The sequence below is a fragment of the Paroedura picta genome, chromosome 3 (genome assembly GCF_049243985.1).
Source record: "Paroedura picta isolate Pp20150507F chromosome 3, Ppicta_v3.0, whole genome shotgun sequence".
NCBI classification, from domain to species: domain Eukaryota; kingdom Metazoa; phylum Chordata; class Lepidosauria; order Squamata; family Gekkonidae; genus Paroedura; species Paroedura picta.
In genome coordinates, this window is record NC_135371.1 from 172,124,490 (window position 1) to 172,137,742 (window position 13,253).

The 13,253-nt window shown below is 50.8% G+C and overlaps 1 protein-coding gene across 2 annotated transcripts in view; it reads right to left on the reverse strand.

Annotated features, from left to right (window-relative positions):
• The window catches only part of PLXNA3 (plexin A3), a 101,887-nt gene that overhangs the window by 63,707 nt on the left and 24,927 nt on the right, over window positions 1-13,253 (reverse strand). For both annotated transcript variants that reach the window (XM_077329627.1, XM_077329628.1), the window contains 5 exons: window positions 12,771-12,871; window positions 9,822-9,945; window positions 4,768-4,918; window positions 3,786-3,885; window positions 1,284-1,398 (listed from right to left, as the gene is read on the reverse strand). In XM_077329627.1, coding sequence (XP_077185742.1) covers window positions 1,284-1,398; window positions 3,786-3,885; window positions 4,768-4,918; window positions 9,822-9,945; window positions 12,771-12,871 — 591 coding nt within the window. The remainder of the gene's footprint in view (window positions 1-1,283; window positions 1,399-3,785; window positions 3,886-4,767; window positions 4,919-9,821; window positions 9,946-12,770; window positions 12,872-13,253) is intronic.

Below are 13,253 nucleotides of genomic sequence, written 5' to 3' on the forward strand. Positions count from 1 at the left end.
TTAAAGGGGTAGAGCAAATGTGTGTTTTCCCCAGCAAGGAAAAGCATACCCGACTTTCTGACTGGTTGGCCTGGGACCTTGGCTGGGAGATGGGCCGTTTCTTCGTCTCTGACTATTTAGAGCAGGGGTAGTCAAACTGCGGCCCTCCAGATGTCCATGGACTACAATTCCCATGAGCCCCTGCCAGCAAACGCTGGCAGGGGCTCCTGGGAATTGTAGTCCATGGACATCCGAAGGGCCGCAGTTTGACTACCCCTGATTTAGAGCAAGGGTGGCCAAGCTGGGGTTCTCCAGATGCCTTTGGACTACAATTCCCATAAGCCCCTGCTGGCACAGAGCCCTGGTCTCCATCCTCACAAACAATATCGGGCATTCTAAGGCATTTGCTTGCAAGTAACAATAAGTTCCGAATTCTCCATCGTCCCCAAATTTTGCAACAGGATTTTTCTTTTTTTTAAAGCGGGCCAATGTTCTAGCTGCACTTTAGTGTCTTCTACCCGGGGCTGGGGAGAAACTGTAACTATTATTGCTGTTATACAGGAATAACAAATCCCAGGAGAAAGGCAAGGAAGGGGAGCATTGTGCGGGGTCAAGCCACATTTCTGGCGCACCCACAAGCGCACACACACACACACTCACTCACACACACACACAACTCCCCGCATAACTCCCTATTCCTTGCAGTTGTGGTCGAGGACTCTTTACAGGGGATTTAATTGAGCAGCAAGAGTAGGGAAGCAGTGACTGATCTGCAAGCATTGGGAACGGAGGTTGGGATTTTGCTATCCTAGAACGTCTCTCGAGGGGCTTGGCCAGGGTCCAGATATTTTATTTTATTTAGTTTTCGGTTTGTACCCTGCCCCTCCCAGCCTGCCGGCTCGCGGCGGTTTCTGGCACTATTTATAAAACATACATCATAAACGGAACTTTACGTATCACATTTAAAACCATCTTAAAAACACAGTCCTACCAGCTGTATGGCCAAAGTGTTTCATTCAAGAGCGTTCGGTTTTCAGGCGAGGGGACAAATAGATGGAGGGAGCCCAAGTGAAGCTGAATCAGACTCCTTCATTGGCCCCAACTGAATGGCTGGCGGAAGAGCACCATCTTATAGGCCCTGCGGAAATTCCGGGAGCTCCTTCCACCAGGTTGGGGCCACGAGTGAAAAGGCCCCGGCTCTGATAGAGGCAAGATGTATTTCTTTTACGTCAAGGATCCCCAGTTTGTTTGCATTAGGCCGGTTAAGGGAGCGGAAAGCCCTGCCCTGCAAGAACTCTCCTCACCTCGGTTGTGTTGACTCGCCCCTCTGCGAAGTAGCACTTGGCCACGTTGTGGGTGCAAGCGTGCCTGTATTTACACCAGTGGCACGGGTAGCGGGTGCTGACGCAGGACAGACACCTGTAGGGGACGAGGAAAACGAAAACGAACGTTCAAGGAGGAGGAGTAACGCACACCCTCGAATTTCCCCCACCGAATCTTGCCCTCGAAGGACACCTCGGCAGCTCTCCCTCCCCTACAGCGCCTCTCCCTCCCCAGACCTTTATTCCCTTGTCCTCATTCTTGTGCCTGAGGATATGCAACTCATGGGGAAGGGGGAGAGAAAGGGGAGAGAGCAAGAGAGATTGATTGAATCAGCTCCTGAAGTCCCTGCCAAAGCCATCTGCCGGCTGTGGGAGACGAGCCCTGAGGGAACGTTGACTGAGGCCAGCGCCACAAACTGAGTGGATGGCGTAAGCCTAGACGCTCCTCGACCAAACGAGGGCTCCAACGTTACTCTGGGATTGCGTGTGGTTTCCAATTTTTTGTTGTAAAGCTATTATTTAAAAAGTGGCAAACAGCACGCGGCGTCAGATCTCGAGACTGAAAAAACTGGAACAACCATTGCACTGCCGAATTACCTTACTCTTTTGGTTTCTACGAGGACGGCGGGCAAGGCCGGAGTTTACCCTATCCGCTCCCACCTTCTGGCCCAAAAAGCCCTTTTTCTCATAACTCCTGATACAACACACAACAGTTGCGAGAAAGGCAAAACCCTGCTGCTTTCGCTTAGTCATCTCCGGTGTGAATTCACACAATTACCTCATACCCGCTGGCTGGACAAAGTTCTCCCCCCATAATCTTTGGTACAAGTGAAACCAGCCGTGTTCGTCACAGAGGCCAAGTTGGCTAGTTTTGCCCTAGGGCTGTTTTAACGCCCCAGCCCCCCATATCCTCCATCTAAGAGCCAGTTTGGTGTAGTGGTTAGGAGTGCGGACTTCTAATCTGGCGAGCCGGGTTTGATTCCCTGCTCCCCCACATGCAACCAGCTGGGTGACCTTGGGCTCGCCACGGCACTGATGAAGCTGTTCTGACCAAGCAGTGATATCAGGGCTCTCTCAGCCTCACCCACCTCACAGGGTGTCTGTTGTGGGGAGAGGAAAGGGAAGGCGACTGTAAGCCACTTTGAGACTCCTTCGGGTAGGGAAAAGCGGCATATAAGAACCAACTCTTCTCCTTCTTCAGTAATATCAGGGCTCTCTCAGCCTCACCCACCTCACAGGGTGTCTGTTGTGGGGAGAGGAAAGGGAAGGCGACAGTAAGCCGCTTTGAGCCTCCTTCGGGTAGGGAAAAGCGGCATATAAGAACCAACTCTTCTTGTTCTTCTAAGTAATATACTAAAAGCTGGTCTCCGGAGCCCTAGCTGTATACACATGACGCTGTCTTACTATTGGTCCATCAGAGTCACTACTGTCTACCAAGATTGGCAGTGGCCTTCCAAGGTCTCAAAGGCAAAGAAGCAAAGGAAATCGAAAGGCTGATCAATAAATTCTTCCAACGTCAAAGTATTCTCTGTGTGATTTATTTCAACATCATGAGTCATCAAAATAGGGTACCGGGTAATACACCCGTTTTCCAGGAGCCTCTTCAGGGGTTACTCCTCAGTATATGGGTGGCTTGTCACAATAATGGTTAATTTCATAGTATCACCTAGGCCAGGGGTAGTCAACCTGTGGTCCTCCAGATGTCCATGGACTACAATTCCCATGAGCCCCTGCCAGCAAATGCTGGCAGGGGCTCATGGGAATTGTAGTCCATGGACATCTGGAGGACCACAGGTTGACTACCCCTGACCTAGGCAACTGCTCTAATGTATGATCAGACCCGACTACATTTGAGCAGTTGCCTAGGTGATACTGTGAAATTGACCATCATTGTGATAAACCATCCATATGCTGAGGAGTAACCACTGAGGAAGCTCCTGGAAAAGGGGTTTATTACCGGGAACCCCGTTTTGATGACTCATGATATTGAAATAAATCACACAGAGAATACTTTGACGTTGGTAGAATTTATTGATCAGCCTTTCGATTTCCTTTGCTTCTTCGCCTTTGACTACTTGAGGGCTTGTCAGTTCTTTTTTTATTTGCATTATTCCTCCAAGGTCTTAGGCAGAGTTCTTTCCCATCACCTACTGCCTGATCCCATAAAACCAGATGTCTCTTCAGCAGGGCAGCAACACCCAAACGCTTTGGCCTATTCCTTCAGGAGATCTGTCCTTCCCCTACACTTTGGTTGGGTTTAGGTGGGCCGCCATGTTGGTCTGAAGCAAGAGAAGTTTAAGACCAACAAAATTTAATTCTGGGGATAAAGTTTCCTGAGCATGCACACTCCTTCCGATTTAACACACTTTCTAAAAAGCGCCTGAACTAAATTGGGAACGGAAAGGAAACGCTGGAAGTGACTATTTGGCAGATTTATTTGGGGCAAATATTTGAGGACTGAAGAAGAGGGGTGTCTACACTCACGTGCGCAGAAGGCTGCAGTCATAGAAGACAAAATCCGTGCCCGCAAATTCCACCCCGGTCTCCATGGACAGAAGGCGAAGTCTCACCGTCCGGACATCCCCTGAAATTGTGGAGCGAGGAAAGAAGGAAGTTGCTTTGGTGAGGAGGGTTTTGCAAAGTCTAGAGGAGTCTGAAATAGCCTTTCTTTTCTTTTGCTTTGATGTAGCTGTACCCTCCTTATCTCCTAGGGTTGCCAACTCTGGGTTTGAAAAAGCAGGAGATCTGAGGGTGGAGCTTGAGAGGGTGGGTTGGGGGAGGGGGAAGGAACCTCAGTGGGCTACAAGGCCATACAGTCTACCTTTTCCTGAGCAGCCGTGTTCTCCAGAAAAAGTGCAATAATTTTTTTTGATAAATAATATCTACGTAGTATGGACGTCAGTTGTAATCCCGGAAGATCCCCAGCCCCCACCTAAAGGTTGGCAAGCTTATTATTTCCCAATGGGGGTTTCAAACCAATTTGCACCATTGTTCTCTATGGGCTCCACAGATGACTTCCTGCTTTAGGAGCACACTTCCTCCCTGCTTGCCTCCAGAACAGCTGTTGAACAGAAGAATGACTGCAGGAAGCTAGAGACTTAGGTCTTGCGTCTCCTCTTTCTATACCATGTTGTTTCTGTTCCAAATAAAATGGTTTTATTCTTCTGAGCAGCCTGGTGCTCCGTTCTCTCTGCCTATTCAAACTCTGCCAACAGTGGGGGGGGGGGTCTCTAAAAATACATTTTTTTCCCTTTCTGATTTTAAAAGAAATTAGAACATTTTTGTGGGCCCCTAAAAATGTCAGAGTCCCAGGCACTGTACCTAAAGAATCGGTCCGCCCTGGGAATGACCGGCCCTAGATAATTCAGGGAGTTTCCATGATGGAGTGAGGATCTGAACCCAAGCCGCTACACCCCACCAGCTCTTCACTCTGATCTTTCCCCCTCTCCAGCTTCCAAGCACTAACCGTGCTCCCCAGGTGGCTCGTCCCGCAAGGTAGGAGAAAGGCAGCGGATTCCTCCGTCGGTCTGCAGCTGACCCTCGCTCTCTCCGAGGCTCTCAAAGGAGCAGATCACTCCGGCGGTCAGGTCCGGGACGTTGTGGACAGTCAGCTGAAGCTGGAAACAGACCCCAAGAGAGGGAAGTCACTGGGTTGGTGGGATTCGCATATGGGTCTGGAGGAAGGAGAGAGGGCCCTAAATCAGGGCCTGTGTCGAAGCCAAGAGCTGAGTGATGCAGATGACTCCTGTGAGAAAGAGGCAGCCCCGCGATATCCAGAAGTGGATATAACTCTTGATATTTGAAAAAAATCACCATCAGTAAGTGTGCAGATTTCTGCTTTTTGCAAATTAACTCCCTTCTCCATGCCTTGTAGCAAAGCAGTCTTCCCTAATTGGCCAGGGCGTCAGTTCAAAGTCTTCCTGATTCCCGGTTGCAAGGCTTGTCTTAAAGTGACTGACCTCCAGAAGCCCTAACTTCTCTCAGCAGAGATTTCCCTCTTAGATGTATTCCTCCCTCCTCTGCTGTCTCCAATCTTCTCCCCTCCCCCACCCTCATTCAAAAAGAAAGAGACTCCTCCTGCTCTTGGCTCCCCTCCCCACTCTGAGCTTCCCCAATCAAGTGCAGAACACTTTCTGTTTCAATATAAGGGGGGGGGGATAGAGGACAACCTGAGTCCAAATTGATCTGCATTCAGCAGGATCCACAATAGAAAAAACAAAGTAAGTGCAGAATCAGCCCTGGTTGGGCCAGGCTGGTCCAATCTCAGAAATTAAGCAAGGGAGTCTAATTTTGTTACACAGCAGAAGGCGACAGCAAACCACTCCATCTCTCGCCTTGACCTGGACGATCTAGGTTAGCCCAATCTCATCAGATGTCACGAGCTAAATAGGTCAACCCTGGCTAATGACTGGACGGGAGGGCCACCAAGGAAGTCCAGAGGAAGGCAATGACAAATGAACTCTGAACAGTTCTCGCTTTGCAAACCCCAGGTGGTCCCTGCAAGGCAGCTGTGACTCGACAGCAAAAAATACCCCACAGAAATGCTAGTCATAGAAGAGGACACAGAAAGCGCTAGACTGGCCACCTTTGGGTTATGAAATAACTGGAGATTTGAAGGTAGACCCTTGGGGAGGTGGAAATGAATTTCAGTGAGGCACAATCTCATACAATCCACCCTCCAAAGGAGGCATTTTCTCCAGGGGATCCGATCTCTGTCAGCTGGAGCAGGGGTAGTCAACCTGTGGTCCTCCAGATGTTCATGAACTACAATTCCCATGAGCCCCTGCCAGCATTTGCTGGCAGGGGTTCATGGGGATTGTAGTTCATGAACATCTGGAGGACTACAGGTTGACTACCCCTGATCTGGAGGACAGTTACAATTCCGGGAGATCTCCAGACCCCACCTGGAAGTTGGCGACCCTTGAAAGCACAGAATCTCTGCCCACAGGAAAAGCGTAACTCGTAACACCCCTTATCTCACAAGACACGCTTCCACGACCCCATTCCAGAGTATGGCACTTTTAACTCGCATTGTCACAACATACCCATGTCCCCAGTTTGTTGTTGAGATCATCCACATACTTTGCTTCTTTCTCACAAGAAGAATCCCAGTTGGAAACTACCTTTGGTTAAACATGGCAAATGCAGGTATGAGAGTTAACCAGAGATGGTTCCCCTTCCTATCCCAAACAGAGATGCTAAGCCTCTTTGCTTCAAAGTCCTGATTTTCAGCAGGCGGGGCAGAAAACTAGCGCCAGTTAACCTGAAAATTACTTTCAGCTTGACACGATTAAGGATACACCTACCCATTAATCTCCAAATCCTGACATATTTATTTCCTTCGCTATATTTCCACACACCCCCTCTGGAATTTAAACCAAAGGCACAGCAACATGATAAAATGAAGCTTGTTATTTCTGATTGAATCTGTTAAACCCCCTCGCATTGAGATATTCCCGTTATGAAGATCATGGGGCAATTCAGTGCGGACTAGGCTGCGGGGTGATAGTCGAATGTTAACAAATAGAAACCAATCAAATGTTCAATGGTGAGGGATGTTGTTATTGCTATGGTTAAGATAACTGATGCAGTTATTGATCTCGCTCTGTCTGTTGTATTTGTCGTTTGGTTCCGCGTTCCCCATGAACCGCCCTGAGCCACAAGGGAGGGCAGTATATTAATGCAATAAATAAATCAGACTTCATTATGACGGATGCTGATTTACTGCTCGTCTTCTACCTCGATGTGTGGACTGGTAATTACTATTTTGTTGTATCTGAGGCAGGGGGCATGCGATAGCTTACGCCCAGCTGGTCCAGACTCTAACTTTATCCCCCTACAACCACAGGTAGTTCTTGACCAGGGCTGAATCTGCACGGAGCTTTTATTCCAATCCCAGGTCGATTCAGTCCCTGCCGTCTCCCCTGAATGCAATTTCCATTTTGAATTTGGCCGATTTAAATTTTCCTTCTGCAACAAGCAGGATTGATCTGGCGTGACTTTACCTTTTCCCCACAATATCCTGGAGTGGATATAACCCTTGATATTAGAAAAATCAGCATGAGAAAGCCTGAAGCTCTCTGCTGGTTCCTAACTTGCTGCTGAGCCTTCTTGTAGAAAAGCCCTGATTGGCCAAGGCTTCAGTTCAAAGGCTTCCTCGTTCCCAGGCTGCAAGCTTGCCTTAAAGGGGAAACCCTAACTTCTCTCGGCAGAAGCTCCAGAAGCCCTAACTTCTCTCGGTAGACATGTGCCTCTTGGTCTTTTTCTCCCTCCTTTGCTGTCTCCAATCCTCTTCCCCCCTCCCCCTTCAAGAAATGAAAGAGGCTCCTGCTGCACTTGGCTTCTCCCCTTCTGAGCTTCCCCAGTCAAGTGCAGAACACTTTTCTGTTTCAATTAGGAGGGGGGATAGAGGAAGACCCGAGTTCAAATCGATTTGGATTCAGCAGGATCCACAATGGAATAAACAAACTAAGTGCAGATTCAGCCCAGGATTGTGCACGTGAAAGAGCATCAGGAAAGAACTACAAGAGACCTCTTTTCAGCCGTCTAATGCCAGTCAGAAATGAGGCTTAAAAGCAACCGAGAGGGCTCGAGACGTGCCTCCGAGAAAGAAAGAAAAGAGCCAAGATTCTTATGACGCTGGTTTTCTGCAGGCAAGCGCATAAATAACCATGACCGAACCACCCAGGGAGAGAAAACAAAGAGAGCAAAGGGAACATAAATCCACTCCTGCCAGAGACACACGACAGGTCAGACGCAGGGAGGGAATTGCCACTTATCATTTGGGAAGGGCAGAATTACAACATTGCTCATTAATTAATTCATTCACATCACAGGATTTATCGCACATGTCCTGACCTGTGTAACACAGACGTACCGGACACGTATTATCGGCTCAACATCCGCTCTCTTTACTTGTCGTTTATCATAACTTCACGTTTCCCTTGGCATCTCTACATTCCAGGGGAAACTTTATTTATTTGGTTTGATTCATGGAGACCCTTGCCTTTCCCTCTGATGGGCCCCGAAGCAGCGTCCACCATTCTCGTCTCCTTCGTTTTACACTCACCAACGGCCCTGGGAGGTAGGCTAGTATGAGAATAGTGCAACTGGCCCAAGGTCACCTAGCAAGTTTCCATGGCACAAGCGAGGGCTCAAATCCAGGATGTCTGCACAGGGCTTTTTACCCACTTCCAGCTCGACTAAATCCCTGCAGTCCATACTGAATTCGGTTTTCATTTTGATTTGGGGTGATCCAAATTTTCCCTCTGCAACGTGCATGATTGATTCGTGGTGATCCTACCTTTCCCATGCGATATCCAGAAGTGGATATAACCCTTGATATTTGAAAAATCGGCATCAGCAACTGTGCAGATTTCTGCCTTTTGTGAATTAACTTCCTTTGCCATGCCTTGTAGCAAAGCAGTGTTCCCTGATTGGCCAGGGCATCAGTTCAAAGACTTCCTGGTTCCCGGTTGCAAGGCTTGTCTTAAAGTGACTGCGCTCCAGAAGCCCTAACTTCTCTCAGTAGAGATTTGTGTTTAGATTCTCCCCGCTCTGCTGTCTCCAATCCTCTCCCCCCCACACCTCGTTCAAGAAAAGAGAGAGACTCCTGCTGCGCTTGGCCCCCCTCCCACCTCTGAGCTTCCCCAATCGTGTGCCGAACACTTTCTGTTTCAATTGAGGAAGGGGGAGGGGAATAGAGGAAGACCCGAGTTCAAATCGGTCTCAACTGAGCAGGATCCACAACGGAAAAAACAAAGTAACTACAGAATCAGCCCTGGTCTCCCGGACCCTGGTCTAACACTCTTAACCACGACAACCCACTGGGTCTCTGCATGACCTGGTGAGTTGGGGCCACAAAGAATATTGGGATGTTCTGTGCCAGATGTTGTCCTGTATTGGAAGCATAGGGTGGCAGCCAACTCCAGTTTGGGACACATCTGGAACTTTAGGAGCTGTAACCTGAGGAAAGCAAGGTTTGGGGAGGGGTGGGATCGTCAATGGGGGCCTAATGTCACAGAATCCTCCTTTGGAAGCCTGTTTGGTATCGTGGTTAAGAATGGGGGCCTCTAATCCAGAGGTTTCGTTCCTCACTCCTCCACATGCAGCCAGCTGGGTGACCTCCAGCTAGTCACAGTTCCCTCAAAGCTCTCTCAGCCCCATCTACCTCACAGGGGGAGAGGAAGGGAAGGCGTTTGTAAGCCACTTTGAGACTCCTTTAAGCGCGGGTACAAAAAAACTGTTCCTCTTCTTCCAGAATGGCCATTTTTCTCCAGGGGAACTGATCTCTGTTCCCCCGGAGGTGCTGTAATCCAGGGATATCTCCAGCTGCCCCCTGGAGGCTGGCAACCCTATGAGGTTCCATGCAGGTTGTGCCCAAACTCTCTGATTTCAAGAAGCAGTAGTAAAGTGCATCCCACGGGCGCCGTGGAAATGAATCCACGGGCGCTGAGGCGCCCACAGGATGGGGGTCACCAATCTAGCGCCGAGAAGCAGCAGGAGGGACCTGGGGCTCACCATGATGCTGGGGTCCGTGACGGAGACATTGTTGGGCTCCACAATCAGCTGCACACACTGGCTCAGCGTCGCTGTGAAGCGGTGCGGTTCCGTCGCACGAGGGCACTCACTTTCCCGACAACACCTGGGGGGCAGAGGAGCAGGAAGGGTCGGAAATGGAGATGGAAAGGAAGCCTTCACTGCAGCCACTTCAAATAGGACCCCTTCCTACACACACACACAGAGCGTCACCAATGGAACAGAGAAATCACATCAGAATCACAAGATGTCACAGTCCCATTGGATACGGCACTGGTCAGACCACACCTGTGTGCAGTTCTGGAGGCCTCACTTCAAGAAGGACGTAGATAAAATGGAAAGGGTACAGAGGAGAGCAACGAAGATGATCTGGGGCCAAGGGACCAAGCCCTATGAAGATAGGTTGAGGGACTTGGGAATGTTCAGCCTGGAGAAAAGGAGGCTGAGAGGGGACATGATAGCCCTCTTTAAGTATTTGAAAGGTTGTCACTTGGAGGAGGGCAGGATGCTGTTTCTGCTGGCTGCAGAGGAGAGGACACGCAGTGATGGGTTTGAACTACAAGTACAACGATATAGGCGAGATATCAGGAAAAAGTTTTTCACAGTCAGAGTCGTTCAGCAGTGGAATAGGCTGCCTAAGGAGGTGGTGAGCTCCCCCTCACTGGCAGTCTTCAAGCAAAGGTTGGATGCACACTTTTCTTGGATGCTTTAGGATGCTTAGGGCTAATCCTGCGTTGAGCAGGGGGTTGGACTAGATGGCCCCTTCCAACTCTATGATTCTATGATTCTATGAGAAGCTTGCTGCAGTCTAGGGTCCCCAGCATGGCGCCCGTGGGCACCACGGTGCCCCCCAAACCTTCCCTGGCACCCAAGCGGGGACGGATGGGCCTTTTGCCCAAGCAAGGCTTCTGGCTGGCTGTGCAGACTTTCAAAAATGTCGCTCCAGCAGCTGTTTGGCAGCCGTTTTGTGACCACCGTCCCATGCTTGCATGTTGCCTTTAAGTATCTGAAAGGTTGTCACTTGGAGGATGGCAGGATGCTGTTCCCGTTGGCTGCAGGGGAGAGGACGGACAGTGATGGGTTTAAACTGCAAGTACAACGATATAGGCTAGATATCAGGAAAAAAATTTAGTTCAGCAGTGGAATAGGCTGCCTAAGGAGGTGGTGAGCTCCCCCTCACTGGCAGTCTTCAAGCAAAGGTTGGATACACATTTTTCTTGGATGCTTTAGGATGCTTTGGGCTGATCCTGCGTTGAGCAGGGGGTTGGACTAGATGGCCTGTGTGGCCCCTTCCCACTCTATGATTCTGTGATTCTATGTTAGAATTCCAAATGAGTCCACAGGCTCCAAACGACGGAACAGAACTTGCACTGGAGATACCTCTGGGGGAGCCTGTCACACATGATGGCTTCTGGCTTCTGATGGAAGGTACTCCACTTTTCCGCCCCTTCCTTCCAGAGGGCCAAATGGCGCAACCCGGTGAATCCACTGCCTCGCCCCACTGCGATCTTTGCAACCGCGCTCTGCGTTCAACGCAGGGTGCTCACGAAGGGGCCCTAGGAGCGTGTAAGCGACCACCCGAGCCAAGCGTCCTGTGCCACTCGGAAGCTTGCATGTTGTTTTGCGCCGTTTGGGTTGCTCTTAAGAAAAGAGACAGTGTGCTTTTTTCGCTGCCTGATTTTGTTCGGTCCCAACGGACCCAAGCCTCGAAGCGGAGGCCCTGAGAAAGCCGCATGAGCATCTACGTGCGAGAAATTTCAGACTGGGGATTGCAAGGCGGACGGGCGGCTTCCGCACCCGGACCCCGGAGGCTTGTTAGCACCAGAACTGAGGATGCTCGGGGAGCTGGGGACGGGGACGTGCGTGCGAGTCAGAAGCAGCCTCGCGACGGAGAACCCAAAAAAAAGGACAAAAGGGGAAAATGCGGTATACACAGCCACGGCTAGGGGGGAGGAGTGAGACCGCCGTGGAGGGCCTCAGGTTGCAGGAGACACGGCTTCTGCTCCGGAACGGGGAAGAAGGGCAGCTTTCCTCTTTCCCTCTGTTTTCCCAGCACGCACACAGTGCTAAGAGGGAAAATGTCACCTCCGTTCTCACCCCACCCCATTATCACATGGTTCTATATTAAGCCAGGAGGTGCCAGCTACTGGTGCCAGGTGCTGAGACGGTGATAGGAGATGGGGTGAGAGGGAGGGGCCACGGAAAGGAAGGAAAACATCTGCCGGTGGAGACACCTCGAAAGAGAGAGAGAGGGAGAGCTGTTTTGCGCTGCTGCGGATCTTCCTCTCTCCCTCCGCAGCTCTGTCTGGGCCTCCCAGCGGAGCCGGAAAAAGGAGAAGGGGCAGCTTAGCTTGGTGTGCCCAAAAGCTTTTCATAGGACCCTCCCTCCCAACACACACACACACACACACACACTCCTTATGACGGGGGTGGCCGTAGGACGGCTCTCCAGATGTCCATGGACTACAATTCCCATGAGCCCCTGCCAGCGCGCTGGCAGGGGCTCATGGGAATTGTAGTCCATGGACATCTGGAGAGCCGTCCTACGCCCCCCCCCTGCTCTAGGAAATCCAGCAATGGGTTTGGGGAGAGAGAGGAGGCACGGTAGAAAAGCACCCCTCGCCTCTCACCCTCTTCCTAGCTCAGGGGAATGAGGGCTTTCTATCCCCTCCTCCTCCACTACCCCTCCTCCCCCCTCCCAGTTAGCTCAGGGGGCTGGCTGATTTAATGGGATTAAGTCTCCTGCAGAGTCCAGATAAGGGGAGGGGGAGAGCTGAGAACTGGAAGGAAAAAGAGGGGCGAATATCACAGTCGGTCGCCTCCCGGGGCAGAAGATGCATGGGGCTAGCAAAAGGTCATGCATTCTCTCCCTGACTTTTCTGAAAGTGGCGTTTGTGTGGGGAGGGGGCCGGGGGGGGGGAGAGATCTCACCTGTTGTGCAAAACACACCAGCCACAGTGAGGGTCCCTGGAGCCCAAGCAGTCTGTGCAGGTCGAGTACTGATCGCAGTTCTCCACCGGAAGCCGCACCACCTACGGGAAGAAGGCAAGGACGGGTGAAATTTCGGGAGCAGGCCCCATTTCTTGCAACAAGGACAGCATCGGAATGGAGATAGGCAGTGATGGGGGGTGGTGGTGGAGGCTTTCCCAGTTGAATGTCTGTCTGCTGTGCAATTACTCAAGAAGCCTGTCAAGGGTGTGTGTGTGTGTATGGGGGGGGGGGTGAGTGGCAATTCTACGTCTCTCTCAGCTCAAAGCCCACCCTTGGCACACCACGCAGAATTCTTGGAGACTGGACATTGCACCAGGCTCTAGGTTTTGGTACTGACCTCAAAAGCCCGAAATGGGGGCCACCTTTTCCACTACAACCCCTCCCTCCCTCCCTCCCTCCGACAAAATTCTGCTTAAGATCCCT